The sequence below is a fragment of the Pocillopora verrucosa genome, chromosome 6, assembly GCF_036669915.1.
Source record: "Pocillopora verrucosa isolate sample1 chromosome 6, ASM3666991v2, whole genome shotgun sequence".
In the NCBI taxonomy this organism is placed as follows: Eukaryota; Metazoa; Cnidaria; class Anthozoa; order Scleractinia; family Pocilloporidae; genus Pocillopora; species Pocillopora verrucosa.
Genome location: NC_089317.1, coordinates 21269102 through 21282337, shown reverse-complemented (window position 1 = coordinate 21282337; position 13236 = coordinate 21269102). Strand labels below are relative to the sequence as shown.

Genomic DNA, 13236 nt, shown 5'->3' with positions numbered 1-13236 from the left:
AAAACGTATTTATGATTCCGAAACTAAAGCTTTGAAAGACGATCATAAAACATACATTTTGGACCTAAAAGTGCACATACCGGAAGTAGGATTATGTAACGCAATCATTCGCGAAGTTACTTTCTTTGGGCATATACAAAGTTAAGAATACATTTGTAAATCACACGACCATATGAAGTCCCAAAGTTATAAAAATCCTGGAAAACAGAAATTTTCCGAACTCGTAAGTCGTGTAACAAAGGCTTCGGGAACTACGCGTAACATTTTCAAATATAATTTTTAAAATGTTATTTTTAGGATCTGTTTAAAAATACCACATGTGAAGGGCACCAAAAAAAATTCTCTATTCAAAATAAAAAGACACGATCACACTCAAATTTTACGTTCCACGGCTAGTACAACAAAGCCCCCGAAACAGTCGGCAAGGACGGCACAGTAAGGGCTGTACTCAGTCCTCCCTTCGTGATCATAGCGTGCAAGTTTTATCTCGCTTACGTCAGAGTTTTACAATGCGCAAGTCACGAAGGAAGCCGTCTTCAAGATGGCGTCGAGTGTATACCTCGTTGCGGCCGTATTGTCGGTTTTCTCTCTCATGACCGTGAAAGAAATCATATTTCCCACCAATGTTCAAGCTTCAAATCCAGACAAAATGGACAGATTACAAAAAGCGGCTGTATTTACAGGACCAACGATCAAATTTTTGTATTGGTAAGTGGTTCACTATAACAATCGAGTTCCTCGAATTCCGAGAAAGTTGATTTACGTAACTAAGATTGATTCTACAGTTCACAGAAATATCACAATCTTCATCTTTGTGTGTAAATAACGATTATTTTAAATGTTTTCTTATGTTTCTCTTTTGTTAAGATCTAACCAAATGTCTATCAGCAAAAGCTTAGCAAAAACAGTATTGAAGTGTACGACGCTTATTAAGTATAAGAAGTCTCACTGAGTTTTAGTGAAGTATTAGCAAGGTCTAATATTAATTTCCTTAGGATCGAATTTTTTAAAAGGGTAGTCTGTTGAGATCTTAGTAGAAGGAAGTTATTGTTTAATTTTAAAGTTCGAAGGAACTTTCTTTGCCATTAACGATAATACGGACATAATACTTGGTTGATGAACTTTTTAGGACATGCATGTAGCCTTGAACACTTGACAAGATCTGACAAAGCAGGACACGTGTTCGCTTGTATCGATTGTTCATGCCATGTGTTAAAAAATACTTTATTTGATATTATGCGAAAATATTGATAGCAGAAAATAATTTTTAGCTCAGGTTCAAATTATGTTGCAGCTTACCTTAGTTATGTCAATTTGATTTCAATGTTGGATTTATTATTCAAACACAATTACTTCCATTTCAGGCGGTAACCAGTAAAATTTACCGCCTGTAGCACCCTATATCACTGCCTAAAATCAGCTGGAATTCCTGAAAATTTAACAGGTATAAAGATTACTCTACTGGCTTGAAAATTTCTTTTACCTGTTGTGCTTAAAATAATGGAGAATACTAAAATGGTTAAAGTAGGAACTCCAATCTCCAGCTGCTGCACTCAACAATATGTTCATTATAGGTGGGAACATGCTTCATCTAAGCTAAATGCCATTTGTGTGAACAAAAGCAGAATAAATTTGACTCCTGTTGCCTGGATAAAACTTTGTGGCATTGTATTCTTAGTTTGCTCTTGTCTCATGCTCTCTAGTTATTCCTGAGGATACAGAAAGGTGTTTGAAGAGTATGCACAATTCATTCACCAAAACTTTCCCAAAGTTCGCATAGAAGGCGACAATTATCCCCCACCCCGTCCCCGTCAGATGTTGGCTAGTGTTCTCAGTCTTGCCAAATTGGCAGTCATGGCAATTGTTCTTCTTGGTGAGCGGTTACAGATATGGGAAAGTCTTAATGTTGACCCACCTCAAGTTTATATTTGGGCCACACAGAACAAGGTATTTAAGATGTTTTGTATTTAATCTGTCAGAAACCCTTTTGGAGGTTTACAAACCAATCTCTGTCAACAACTAGTGTTCTTTACTGGGCAAACCACTGGTCTTCTTGGAACACTGCACAAGATGCTTAGCCCAGTATTCTGGGGAATCACCAGCAACCAGTATTTTCATTGGTTTCTGCAACTTGTTTTTCATTCATTTGCTATTTACGTCAGAGTTCTACCATGACAGGACGGATAATGCATGCACTGTAAGTACCTCCCGTTGTTCCATACAAAGCCTTAGAAAAGTTTTCTAAGGCTTTGTATGGGACAACGGTAGGTACTTACAGTCCACGCGTTTTTCCGTCCTGTCATGTTTAAAATGTCTTGATCTCAATTTAAACCATCTGTGGGCTAGTATTTGTTGTGCCTATAAAAAAATTCTTCAGAAAATACTCTTGACTATTTGATTGATCTTTCACCACTGATCATGATTTTCAGGCTTCTTGGAGCCTTTTGTAGAAAGCAACTGTAAAATTTGATCACAGATACAACTGGTTACATTCTAGTTATCAAGAGTTTTTTTTCTTTCAATACCACCATCATGCCCCTTGTGTGGACTTACAGCAGGGATGATCAATCAGGCTAATTTAAAGCTTAACCTGCAATCCTCTGCTCAGAAAACATACACTTACCTAAAATAACTAATTTTTTTAGCACAAAGTCTTCAACAAGGACTGTAGGAAGCTAAAAGTCATGAGGGTTCTTTTTGTTTTATTACACAGATGTATGCCTGTATTCTGATATTTTTTGTCACAAACATGATTGAAGGGCAGTTAATATCCACTGGAGCTTTTGAAGTGTCACTTAATGGTATGTTCATTTTGACAATTTTGCCTCAGAAAATTGCAGTTGTTATGTAATTTAGCTCTAGATGTAAAGTTCATTCCCATTCTGATTTCAGATATTTAGTGCTATCGACTGAGTTGATTATGTAAATTGGCCATGGTAAATAGCTGAAAAGCTGACATTTTGAGCATCAGCCCTTCAACATTTACTCTGACAAAGGGCTAACACTCTAAATGTCAGTTTTGAAACTCTTTACAGTGGCTAATTTAAGTCATCGACTCAATTGATAAGTCTAAATTACCCTGTTATACTCTCCCACTAATACAACACCACAGTTTCTTTAGAAACTTACCCCATTTATTCATTTGTTTTCAGATATGCCAATTTGGTCCAAACTTGAGTCTGGTCGCCTTCCAAACCCCAGTGAGCTTCATCAGATCATTGAAAATCAGCTCAAGTTTAGTCCTATACATTAAGTAAGTCTTTTGTAATTACCAGAAGTACAAAGTTTTTCCCCTTTTTTTTAATATGCTTTAATTGCATTGCCATACTTGCAATATCTTTAGGATTCTAATTACAGCTAATGAACCTGTTCTAACAAACTTTTCTTTTTCCTTCTCTCTACATGTAGTGTAGTTGCTATCTATGTCTTTGACTTCATATTTTAAAAGGGATTTTGCTGGTGAATTATAATTATACTCTAGCATACAATTAATTAAAACTTCATGAAAAGGGAGGTGAAAACTAAACTGTCTCACCATCCTGCTCCTGGTCATTGAGATGAAGTTACTGGAAAAAAACAAGTCATTTTCACCAAGATTGTAGCACACAGAGTTATCTTTTTCTCCTGTCCTTATTGTTTTGCCAAGGGTAAACTAATTCTTGTCTTGTGTTGAAAATGTATTGATGAAAAGAAAGGATGTCTGTAATTGGAGGCCAGGAGCCTCTACTGCATGTAGCACTAAGCTACAGAAATTTTACTTTCATCATGCAAAAGAACAGGGAATTACTCTGAAAACTGATATCTGTGGCTGCCATGCTGTTTGGGACAGGAAGGAACATAGGGGGAAGGTTCTCTCAAATTTGACACTCTTTGTAATTTTTTCTTTTCCACTTTTCTTTCCAGATCTTTGGCTTTCAAGATGAGGACTCCCTGATTATGACGTTTGGAGCAAAAAGTGGTTGTGCCACTGGCTCCAAACTGACCCCCTCTGGGAAAAATCATTCTTTTGGAAGTCAATGTTTGATGACCAGGAGTAAATATATATGCTGTATAGTATTTAATTCACACAACAATGGGAAAAAATTGTAATTTCTTTTTGAATTGATCCTTTGATAGACCATCAGAAAGCAATTGTGTAAATTAAGTAGGTAGTCTAATGTAGTACACTGTTCTTTTTCTTTAACAAAATTATTTACCTTTCTGTGCATACATATAACTTGTTTAATCAGGATTCACCATTTGAACTACTGGTAATCTGATTTGTCTGGCAGTAAGAAGTGCTATGCCACAATGCACTTAGGGTGGGAGGGATATGAATAACTCAAGTAAATATGTTTAGAAATAATAATAAAAAATTTCAAACATGGTCCTGTCTGGTGTTCAATGTTTCAAACCAAATTTCCCAAAAAAAACATGCTGAGAAGAAGCTAAACAAGGTCCACAGGAGAGTCAATACACACCCTGCAAGATCCATAAAAGAACATTATCAGTGTTACAAAGTGGATTGATATAACTCTAATAATGTCCAGTATTATCAGGATGCAGTCATTGTTGATGTGGATCATGACATGAACCTTTAACACAAAAAATGTCAGTTTGCATATTCTCCCCACAGTTCCCAATACATTTCTTAAGGTAATGACTAGGAGAATTTGTTTTAAAAAATCAAGAACTCCTTAAATAAGTGATTATTTTTGTGACCTATTAATGTGATTTGGGGCTGATAAAGAAAGGAGAAATTGGATCCTAATCACTCTCGGGGATCAAATGCTTAACAACAGAATACAAGACACTTGTCATCAGAGCTAGAGGGGCATCTAACCATGAAACTGGTCATGAGTTTGGATACTTAAATGGAACTCATGTCAAACATTCACCATAATCCTTTCATTGTTAAGCAGCCTGACACAAACCATATAAAGTTTGCACTTCATTTATATTTGAAATCTACACACCTCATTAATCAATTGATTTTTGTACCTTTTCATTAATAATAATCGTATCTATCACTTCCTCTCTCAAGTCTATCCAGAAATTCTTGATTCTTCCTGTGAATGATAAAATAAAAAAAAAAGGCTTGAGTATAAATCAAACAGAATGAATCTATAATGTGTTTCTTACATTTTTATCATCGTAAATTAAATAATTGCTTACGATCTGTGGTCATTCCTGTGTCGCTCCATGGCTTCCTGAGCTCTAACAGCCCTCAGAGCTTCATTCCTCTCTGACTTTAGTAAAGGAGATTAAAAATGGATTCAGTATTGAACAACAATGATATTTACAACTCTGTTAAATGCAATTTAGTGAATATTGTAGTCTTAGCCGTCAAATGCAAGATAAACATAAATGAAGTAAAGAACAAGAAAGAACAAACAAAGTTATTTTGTAAATGAAATCACTTGAAATTAAGGATGCATTGCAAGTAGGGTATTCACTGTGTATTGATGCCTGATCACTGTAACCTACAGCTACATACATTGTTAACTGTTAAACCGCTAAGAGTGACTAGAATCTAATTTCTCATTACTCTAATAAATCATATTTAGGTGACAAGAAAAATGGAGATGAGCACCAACTTAAGAAGCTTTTGATTGCAAAACAATTTCTCCTCGTCAGCACCTTAGGAAATGTACAGAGAACAGAATGAAGAATATGCATACTGACGTAAGGATGTAAAGGGTCAACCCTTTAACACCCAGAAGTGATTAACATGAAACTTCTCCCTATAATATCCATACATTATTCAGCAAACAGGTAATGAGAATATTCAAACTTATCAGGTAGAAGCTGCTATCTTGATCTAGCTCCAAGCTCTCATAACTAATTTACAAGGAAATGTGTAGTAGCTATAGGGGAGAATTAACAATCAGATCTTGGGAGTTGAAGGGTTAAGGGAAGTATTCCTACCTGAGCCCTTGCTTTTGCCTTCTTTTCTTGAAGTTCTTTCTCCTCTCTTTCCCTCTTCTCTCTCTGCCATTGTTCTCGTTTTTTCTAAACATAACAAACACAACTATGATAAAACTGTCACTGGCAAACAGACCAAGCCACCGATAGCAAAAATATTTAAAATACTCCTGTTCATGTTTCCCTGTTCTTCTGAAGTCAGTGCCAACCATTTTTCCCCTCCAAAATGCCCACTGCAAGCTTGAACAAGCAAGACATCACAAATGTCCTAATCCCCTGAGCCCTGAGTTAGCATCTCCATGGGAAGCAATGGAAATCAAATATCCCTCACTACACCTCTATGTAGGAGAGGTGGTTGGCAAGACCTCCTGAGGCTGGGCCTCCACAGGTCAGAGATTGAGCCTTTCTGAGGGTTACTGCATTTTTGGGTTATCTGGGGGGTAGGGGGGGGACTTGCTCTCTCAGTCCTCACTCCACCCAAGTGTTACTCATGGGTACTCAGAAAAATAGTTTAAAGACTGAAGGTAACCTCTCATGGATCAGCTTCTCAATCAAGAGGAGATGGAATACCTGTGGTCAAACTGTTTTAAAAAACTGGGATGTGATAAGCTGCACCAATTATACACATCATTCTTGTAACCACAACTCATATATAAGAGGTGATCACCTGCATTTCTAGCCCTTTGCTTGCTGATGTAACAGCCTTCTGTTTCTGCTTCACGACTGTGGAGTACCCAGTTGTACCACCCACTCTGGCAGGTCTTTCATGAACATGTTGTACACGTCTGGCCTCTCTGTGAGCCCTTGCATCTTCTTCTTCCCTCCTAGCCACTGCATTAAAAGTTGTAAACCCAGTTTATAATGGACTGATGTTTACATTTTCCACATTTGCTGGACTGGTCTACGCTGAGTTGTAGTGGACTGCTCTTGACTGAATCAAACTTAAACCTATACTGACAACTGCAGTTCTTACAAATATAGCAGGCTAGGGAGTGAGGTGTTTTTAAAGGACAGCAGGCTAATAATAGTGAATGTTCTTCGAAAAAACTGTTGTTTTGAGCATCTCAGACTAAAGGACAATGCTTAAAATCACGTGCACGGGGAAACTTGTTTGCCCCCAAACAAACGAAAAAAACCAATCCACTTCTTCACTAAGTCCTTCGCCTATGTCTCGCCGCTGTTGAGCTTCATAGGTTAGTCTGAGGATGTGTATCCGAGAACTTCATTTTTCTCCACCAAAATTTAAAGAATAAGCAGTTGACAAATTAAGTCCCTGATCGAAATGAATTAGAATTACATGATACAAACAGTTCTTTTTTTAACACAGCAGTATTTGACAACAGATATTTTAGGGGTAATTGATTAAAAAAGCATACTTTCCGTCAAATGAGCCCTCTTCTTTTCGTCTGGTCTAAACATGGTGAATCCATCTCTCCTGTTAACTCTAGGGTGATTATAGAAATTGTTCAGCATTTAAACTTACAATTTCAAGTAATCGATGAAAGTAATTACTGAACGGCAACTGATTTCAAAGAGCGTATCATATGGAAGAAGATTCAACGGAGCATAAGTGATTTATACACCCCAGATCAATGATTTGACCAATTCAAACATGTCAAATAATATTTTTGGAAATATAAGGTAAATTCGATTCGGTCGATTCGCGGCGTTGATAACTAACCAAGAACTTCGGGAACAATATTCCACTAATTCCACAAATGATGCTAAGATCGATACATTGTAATGCAAGGGGGTTTCAATCCTTTTTTTTTTGGGTAAGAACTCGCCTTTCTAGGCTCGGCGCGGCCGTTTCTTGTTGTTGTGGTTGTTCCGCTTGGCTTCCGGTAGCACCTTGGCGTTCATTTTGTCCTTCGTTCAAGTCTGTCCTGTATGCACCGACGCCGTTTGAATTCCTGTATGTTCTCGAATAACTCATATTAGAAGAGAACAATTGCAAAGACTGCGTTTTTATCAATCCCTAGGTTAATGACTGAAAGAGAATCTCAGAAGTCTGTGCCCTACGTAGATTAACGCCGGATGAGTGCTTTCGTTTTTCTGGGAAAAAAACCATAGGTCCTTTTCCGGGAAACTCCCGCTCAAACATGAAGATGAGGCTCGTTAGAACCCAATATTATTTTAGAAAGATTGTAGAATTGTAGAAGAAAATAATAATAACACTAAGAAACGGAAATATTTCACGAATACTGCAGATTATAACCTTTAATCCTCCAAATCCCAAATCCCAAATCCGTTTAATCGAAATTCAGATGAATAAAGTATATCTTACATTAGTTTTCTATGTTGTCTCTTTTGTTTGGACGGGTTTTCAACCGCCTTATCGACGCCCAACCCCCCCCCCCCCCCCACCTTCCCTCTTTCTCGTCAAAATACAAAGGATTGAGCAAATGCTTTTTTGCGGTTAAAGTCTCGTAGAGACTTCCACCCACTATGTTATTTTGTTTTGGTATAGAAAACCTTTACTGGAGACGGGGACAGTTCGGCTCTCGCAGTCCGTGGACTGTGGAGCAGTGACGTCATAGCCAAAAATATTTCAGGGATTAATATCGGATGATGTTATCTTTGCATCATCTTTCATAAAGAGGTAATGATTGCGTGACTATGTACTCCGACTAACACAGCAAATCAAGCATATGGACCAGCTCAAAGATGGCGTTGTTGACAATGCTTTTGCTGTCATTGACAGTCAATTCGGCTTTTTCAGCACGGATTGCTGCCTTTTGCACGATAGGAAAATCACAGTATATGAACTTAAGGGGTATTCTGGAAGAATTGGCTTCTCGAGGACATGAGGTAAGAGACGATTTTGGTCATTGTCAAATAGGCTGAGTCTGCGCTGGTGGGTTAAAAAACCTGAAACTTCTTTCAAGTGGCTTCATATACCGTCTCGTCTGAAATTTGTTAAGCTAGTGATGAACAAATGCTAAAAACCTGAGACACCTACAGCTGGCTCAACATAGAAGATTACCTTTACCGATAACTTCGCTTGATTTATCTCGATACACATTAAAGCTGCTAGCATCAACCACGTCAGTCGTTACGAAACTTAACAGCTACCTCATAACATACAAAAATCCTTCCATCAGTTTGGTTGATGCAACTGAACAGGGGTGATATGGATCAATATCTTCTTGGATTCAAAATTAAAAAAAAATAAATTAATAGAATCCTCCCGTGACATCGTCGTGATATTATGCAAATAGAGATTGGTTGAGTGTTTATTCAAGAGTCGAGCAAGCCCTTATTTGCGCAATATCTTGTGAAGCATTGAAAATCAAGAGCCAGAGATTTCTACTGCATGCGTTACAAAAGGCGGATTTTACGAAAATTTACAATTTGAATTTTGGTATTTGGGTGCGTGTTACTTTGGTCGCACAAATAACGTAATTACACGCCTACTGCAGCTGTCTATCAATCCAATCCTTGTGGGTGGTAATTCCTTACTTCAGCAGGAGACAAAGGTATCGCTCACGTCTTTAAGAAGGAAAACTGGTTTAGATTTTGACAATCGTGGTCTTAAATCGGACAAAGTTTAAAGTCAGAATTAGGAAAACTGGGTGTCAAACCCTTATCAAAATAATTCAAAATAATAGATACTCGGGGAGCAGCTCATCCGTAGTATTTTCAAAATTTCGTTTGTTCTTAGTTTTTATCTCTTGTTGTTTCGATAGACTCTGGATAAATTATTCGTCGAACCTATTTTTGCTTCGCTGAAGTCTCTCGCCATGCTCTCCTATAGGAGTTCCAGACTGATGTATTTTTTTTCTTTGTGGTCAGAGTACCTTTTTTTTCTCCCAGAGAGTTGAATTTTTGTGTTCTTTCCAGGTAACTATGGTCATTCCGTCGACTGAGAAAGTTCAGCTCAGTGACCGAGTACAACACAAGATTTTCAAAATACCGTACGAGCCTGGCTTCATGGAAAATGAATTGCTGAAGCTCGAATTAGAAGGTGACAAGTTTCGGCTTCTATCCAAAATGATGGAGGTGCTATCCACCGTGTGTGAAAGTGTTTTGAACGATACAAAGATTATGGAGGAACTTAGAGGCTATGATCTTCTTGTGTACGATGTACTTGGAGTATGTGGTGCCCTTATCGGTGACCGCCTTGGTGTTCGGAGGGTACAAATGTTGGTGACTCCTAATAACCCTTTTGACCATATGATACCCACTCCTCTTTCTTACATCCCCATGATGGTGCTTCCAGGATTCACGGACAAAATGACATTTTTGCAACGAGTTACCAACGTAGTCGCGTACATTGGACTAGGCTTGTTCAAAGATCTGCTATTTGCAAGACCAATGGATGCCTTGAAACTCAAATACAACATCACAACTGAAAGAAGCTACCAGGAGACTGTTGACGGTGTGGAACTTGTTTTAATCAGGGCAGATTTTGCGATAGAGTACGCTCAACCTCTTTTGCCAGGTAATTTTTCCCTGACCTCATTATGCCGGATGGTACTCAGTCTAAGCTAGAACGAAATTGTGTACCAATGGGGACGTAGCTGGGGGTTTTCTATTTGGTTTTATCTTGCCACACCAACGATACCTACCTAACTGACATTTTGATATTCACGCTCGCTTTTTTTACTGAAAGTGACTGAAATTGCACTACGCGAAATTTTTGGCCACGGAATAAACAACTCCACGTCGTGTAGAAATAAATACAATTCACTTTAATTCCTCAACGGCGTAAATGACGTAGGTTGAAACTCAAATAACAAACGATTTCAAAAGTTACACAATACATGATATAAAGAAATAAACAACACGACAGAAAGAGGAATATAAAACACTTGCATTGTTACGGCCACAGAAAAGACCAAGATTGATACTGCAATTGTGAAACTGCTAAGGTCAAAAAAAAAAGAAAAAGAAGAGGACGAGCAAAAAAAAGCGGTACGTTACTGAACTGCGCTAAGCGCGAAAAAAACAAGAAAACAGGCATATTACTGCTATATGTACATCGATAAATTATGCGAAGTAGCAATAAGGCGGCAATGAGGTGGAAGTAAAATGATAAAAGGGCGCTAATGAAACAGTAAGTATAAAGTTTCGCAAGTCACGGGTTGAAAAGACTTATATAATGAATTTCAAACTCGCAAAGAATCCAACACGAAAAAGTTTTCGCACTTAGAACTTACAGTGACATTTATTTTTGATTGAACAACGACTAATGCATGCTGAGTAGATTCTTCTGCTTTATCCTTTCCCACCACCTGGATTATAACGTTTTTTTGGTTGGGGACTTAAAATAGTCCTCTAACAGAGGCGGGGAGAGCATGGGCAATCCAGGGCTCCCTTCCCGTTACGCTCCCGATTAGTGAGGTGTAGCACAGAATAGGAACGGGGTGTGAAATAGTCTTCTTTTCTTGGGGTTGTCATGGGGAGTGTTGCGTGACATTATAAAACAAGCTGCGAAAGTGGAACCGACGTGAGTGAAGAAACCTGGGGAAGGAAGTTGAAAAATTAAGAGGAAAGGAGAGGAAAGAAAGGAAAGCCTTTAAGATTTGCACTTCCTCAATTTGTTTCTGTTGTTAAACAAAATACATTCCTAAATATTGCATCTTTGTCCGCGTTACTTTCAAAAGGGAATGTCATGGTTGGACCACTGAATGTCAAAGAAGGTAAACCACTCCCTCCTGATCTAGAAGAATTCGTTAATGATTCGGGAGGGGATGGTTTTATCATTGTTTCTTTTGGATCAAACTTGGCTTCGATTCTTCCAAGAACAGTTGTGGACATGTTAGCGACAGCATTTGGAAAGCTGAAACAGAGAGTTGTTTGGAGACTAAAAGGTAGCAATGATATTTTTATAACTACTTTCCTTTAGAAGTTTATTTTAAAATAATTCTTTTACTTAAATGACACAGTTTTGTTTTCGCACTGATGGAAATTCCTCACTCTACCAAATAACAATTAAAGATTTACACTAAGTCTTGACTTTCAGATTTTCCAATCGTTTCTCAGCTTGAAGGAAACAGAAAACTATCACTACATTATGGATGGTTGATAAGGATGAAAAGACTGGAACGACTTAAGCTTTCCCTCAAGAAAAAAAGGAACTTTGAAAATCGTCCGTTGCTGCCATGAGAAGCGTAATTAAGCCTTGCACTTAAAATTAATGTTTTTTGACGAATTTGAGAGGCGTGCCTACACGCTGCTTTCTCCTACAGAAAAAGTTCCGAACGCTAAACTGTCTGCGGCTTTGTGGATTGTAGACAAAATTTTATTCCTTGTGTTTCCTATAACTAGTTGTCTGCTCTCACAGGTTATATTCCATCCTTCTTGGGATCTAATATTAAAGTAGTGGAGTGGTTACCTCAGAATGATCTATTGGCTCACAAGAATATCAAAGCTTTTGTCTCCCATGTTGGACACGATAGCCTTTATGAGTCAGCATACCACGGAGTTCCTTTAGTAGCTTTCCCTCAATTTGCAGACCAACATTTCAATGCCAAAAAAGCAGAAAATCTGGGTATTGGTTTAGCTGTGGATCCTAAAGGCTGTGACGCTCAGGAGCTTTTTGACACAATTCAACGCGTTATTAGTGAACCCAGGTATGGCTGATGTACAGTACCTTACTGATGAAATAACGATGAAATAACGATGAAATAACGATGTAACAACTGTCACGTAATCTTCTTCATGGCCGCTTTTTAGGAAGTCACGCAATGTTGCATGACCTTGTAACGAGCGGCTAAGGAGGAGACCACTGTCGCGGAAATAGTCCAAGTATCGGCAGATCTCCTTGGTGTACTTTGAATGGCGGCATTATGGTACGTCTCAATAAAATGTGATCATTTGCCTTCCATTCCTCAGATTTAAAACAAAAGTGCTTCACGTCTCTAGCCTGCTAAAGGATCGTCGACGAACATCTTTAGAAGAAACCGCTGATTGGCTGGAGTATGTAATCAGACATGGAGGAGCTCAGCACCTCAGAGCTCAAGTGTTTAACATGCCTTGGTACAAACGGTACTTACTCGACGTCATGGCATTTCTTGTTGCCATAGTAACATTGATTATCGTTGCAATATGGTTTGCATGTAGATGCTGTCGTCGGTTGTGTTGCAAACTGACTGAAAACAAACTCAAGAAAGAATAAAATACAGAAACACAAGCTTGACTGCTATTTCTAAAGTGATAATGAGTGTATCATTAATTAGGACATACGACTCATAGTTACTTTTCTAACAAGGATTGAAACGTTTGATTTATGCACCAGTCAAAATATAATTTCTTCTACTGTCGCTTTTTACGACATCTGGATGTCGAAACGGCTATCTGGGAAATGAAATTGGTAGAATTGTTGCG

At 38.1% G+C, this 13236-nt stretch overlaps 3 protein-coding genes across 3 annotated transcripts; 2 read left to right on the top strand and 1 right to left on the bottom strand.

Moving 5' to 3' along the window:
• The first annotated feature begins 523 nt into the window (after positions 1-523).
• Positions 524-4366, top strand: LOC131776368 (selenoprotein T2-like). The gene is made up of 5 exons (XM_059092544.2): positions 524-708; positions 1704-1947; positions 2714-2801; positions 3153-3253; positions 3904-4366. The coding sequence occupies exons 1-4, from the start codon at positions 542-544 to the stop codon at positions 3251-3253; spliced, it is 600 nt and encodes a 199-aa protein (XP_058948527.1). The 5' UTR covers positions 524-541; the 3' UTR covers positions 3904-4366.
• Positions 3189-7974, bottom strand: LOC131776370 (epithelial-stromal interaction protein 1-like). The gene is made up of 7 exons (XM_059092545.2): positions 7692-7974; positions 7281-7348; positions 6572-6735; positions 5908-5991; positions 5155-5228; positions 4981-5048; positions 3189-4461 (listed from the first exon to the last, which is right to left on the bottom strand). Exons 1-6 carry the CDS (start codon positions 7838-7840, stop codon positions 4988-4990), a joined length of 600 nt encoding a protein of 199 aa, XP_058948528.2. The 5' UTR covers positions 7841-7974; the 3' UTR covers positions 3189-4461; positions 4981-4987.
• Positions 7975-8490: 516 nt separating this feature from the next.
• LOC131776342 (UDP-glucuronosyltransferase 2A2-like) lies at positions 8491-13069 on the top strand. Its single transcript, XM_059092509.2, has 5 exons — positions 8491-8715; positions 9748-10348; positions 11514-11720; positions 12194-12482; positions 12745-13069. Exons 1-5 carry the CDS (start codon positions 8572-8574, stop codon positions 13025-13027), a joined length of 1524 nt encoding a protein of 507 aa, XP_058948492.2. The 5' UTR covers positions 8491-8571; the 3' UTR covers positions 13028-13069.
• Positions 13070-13236: the final 167 nt, after the last annotated feature.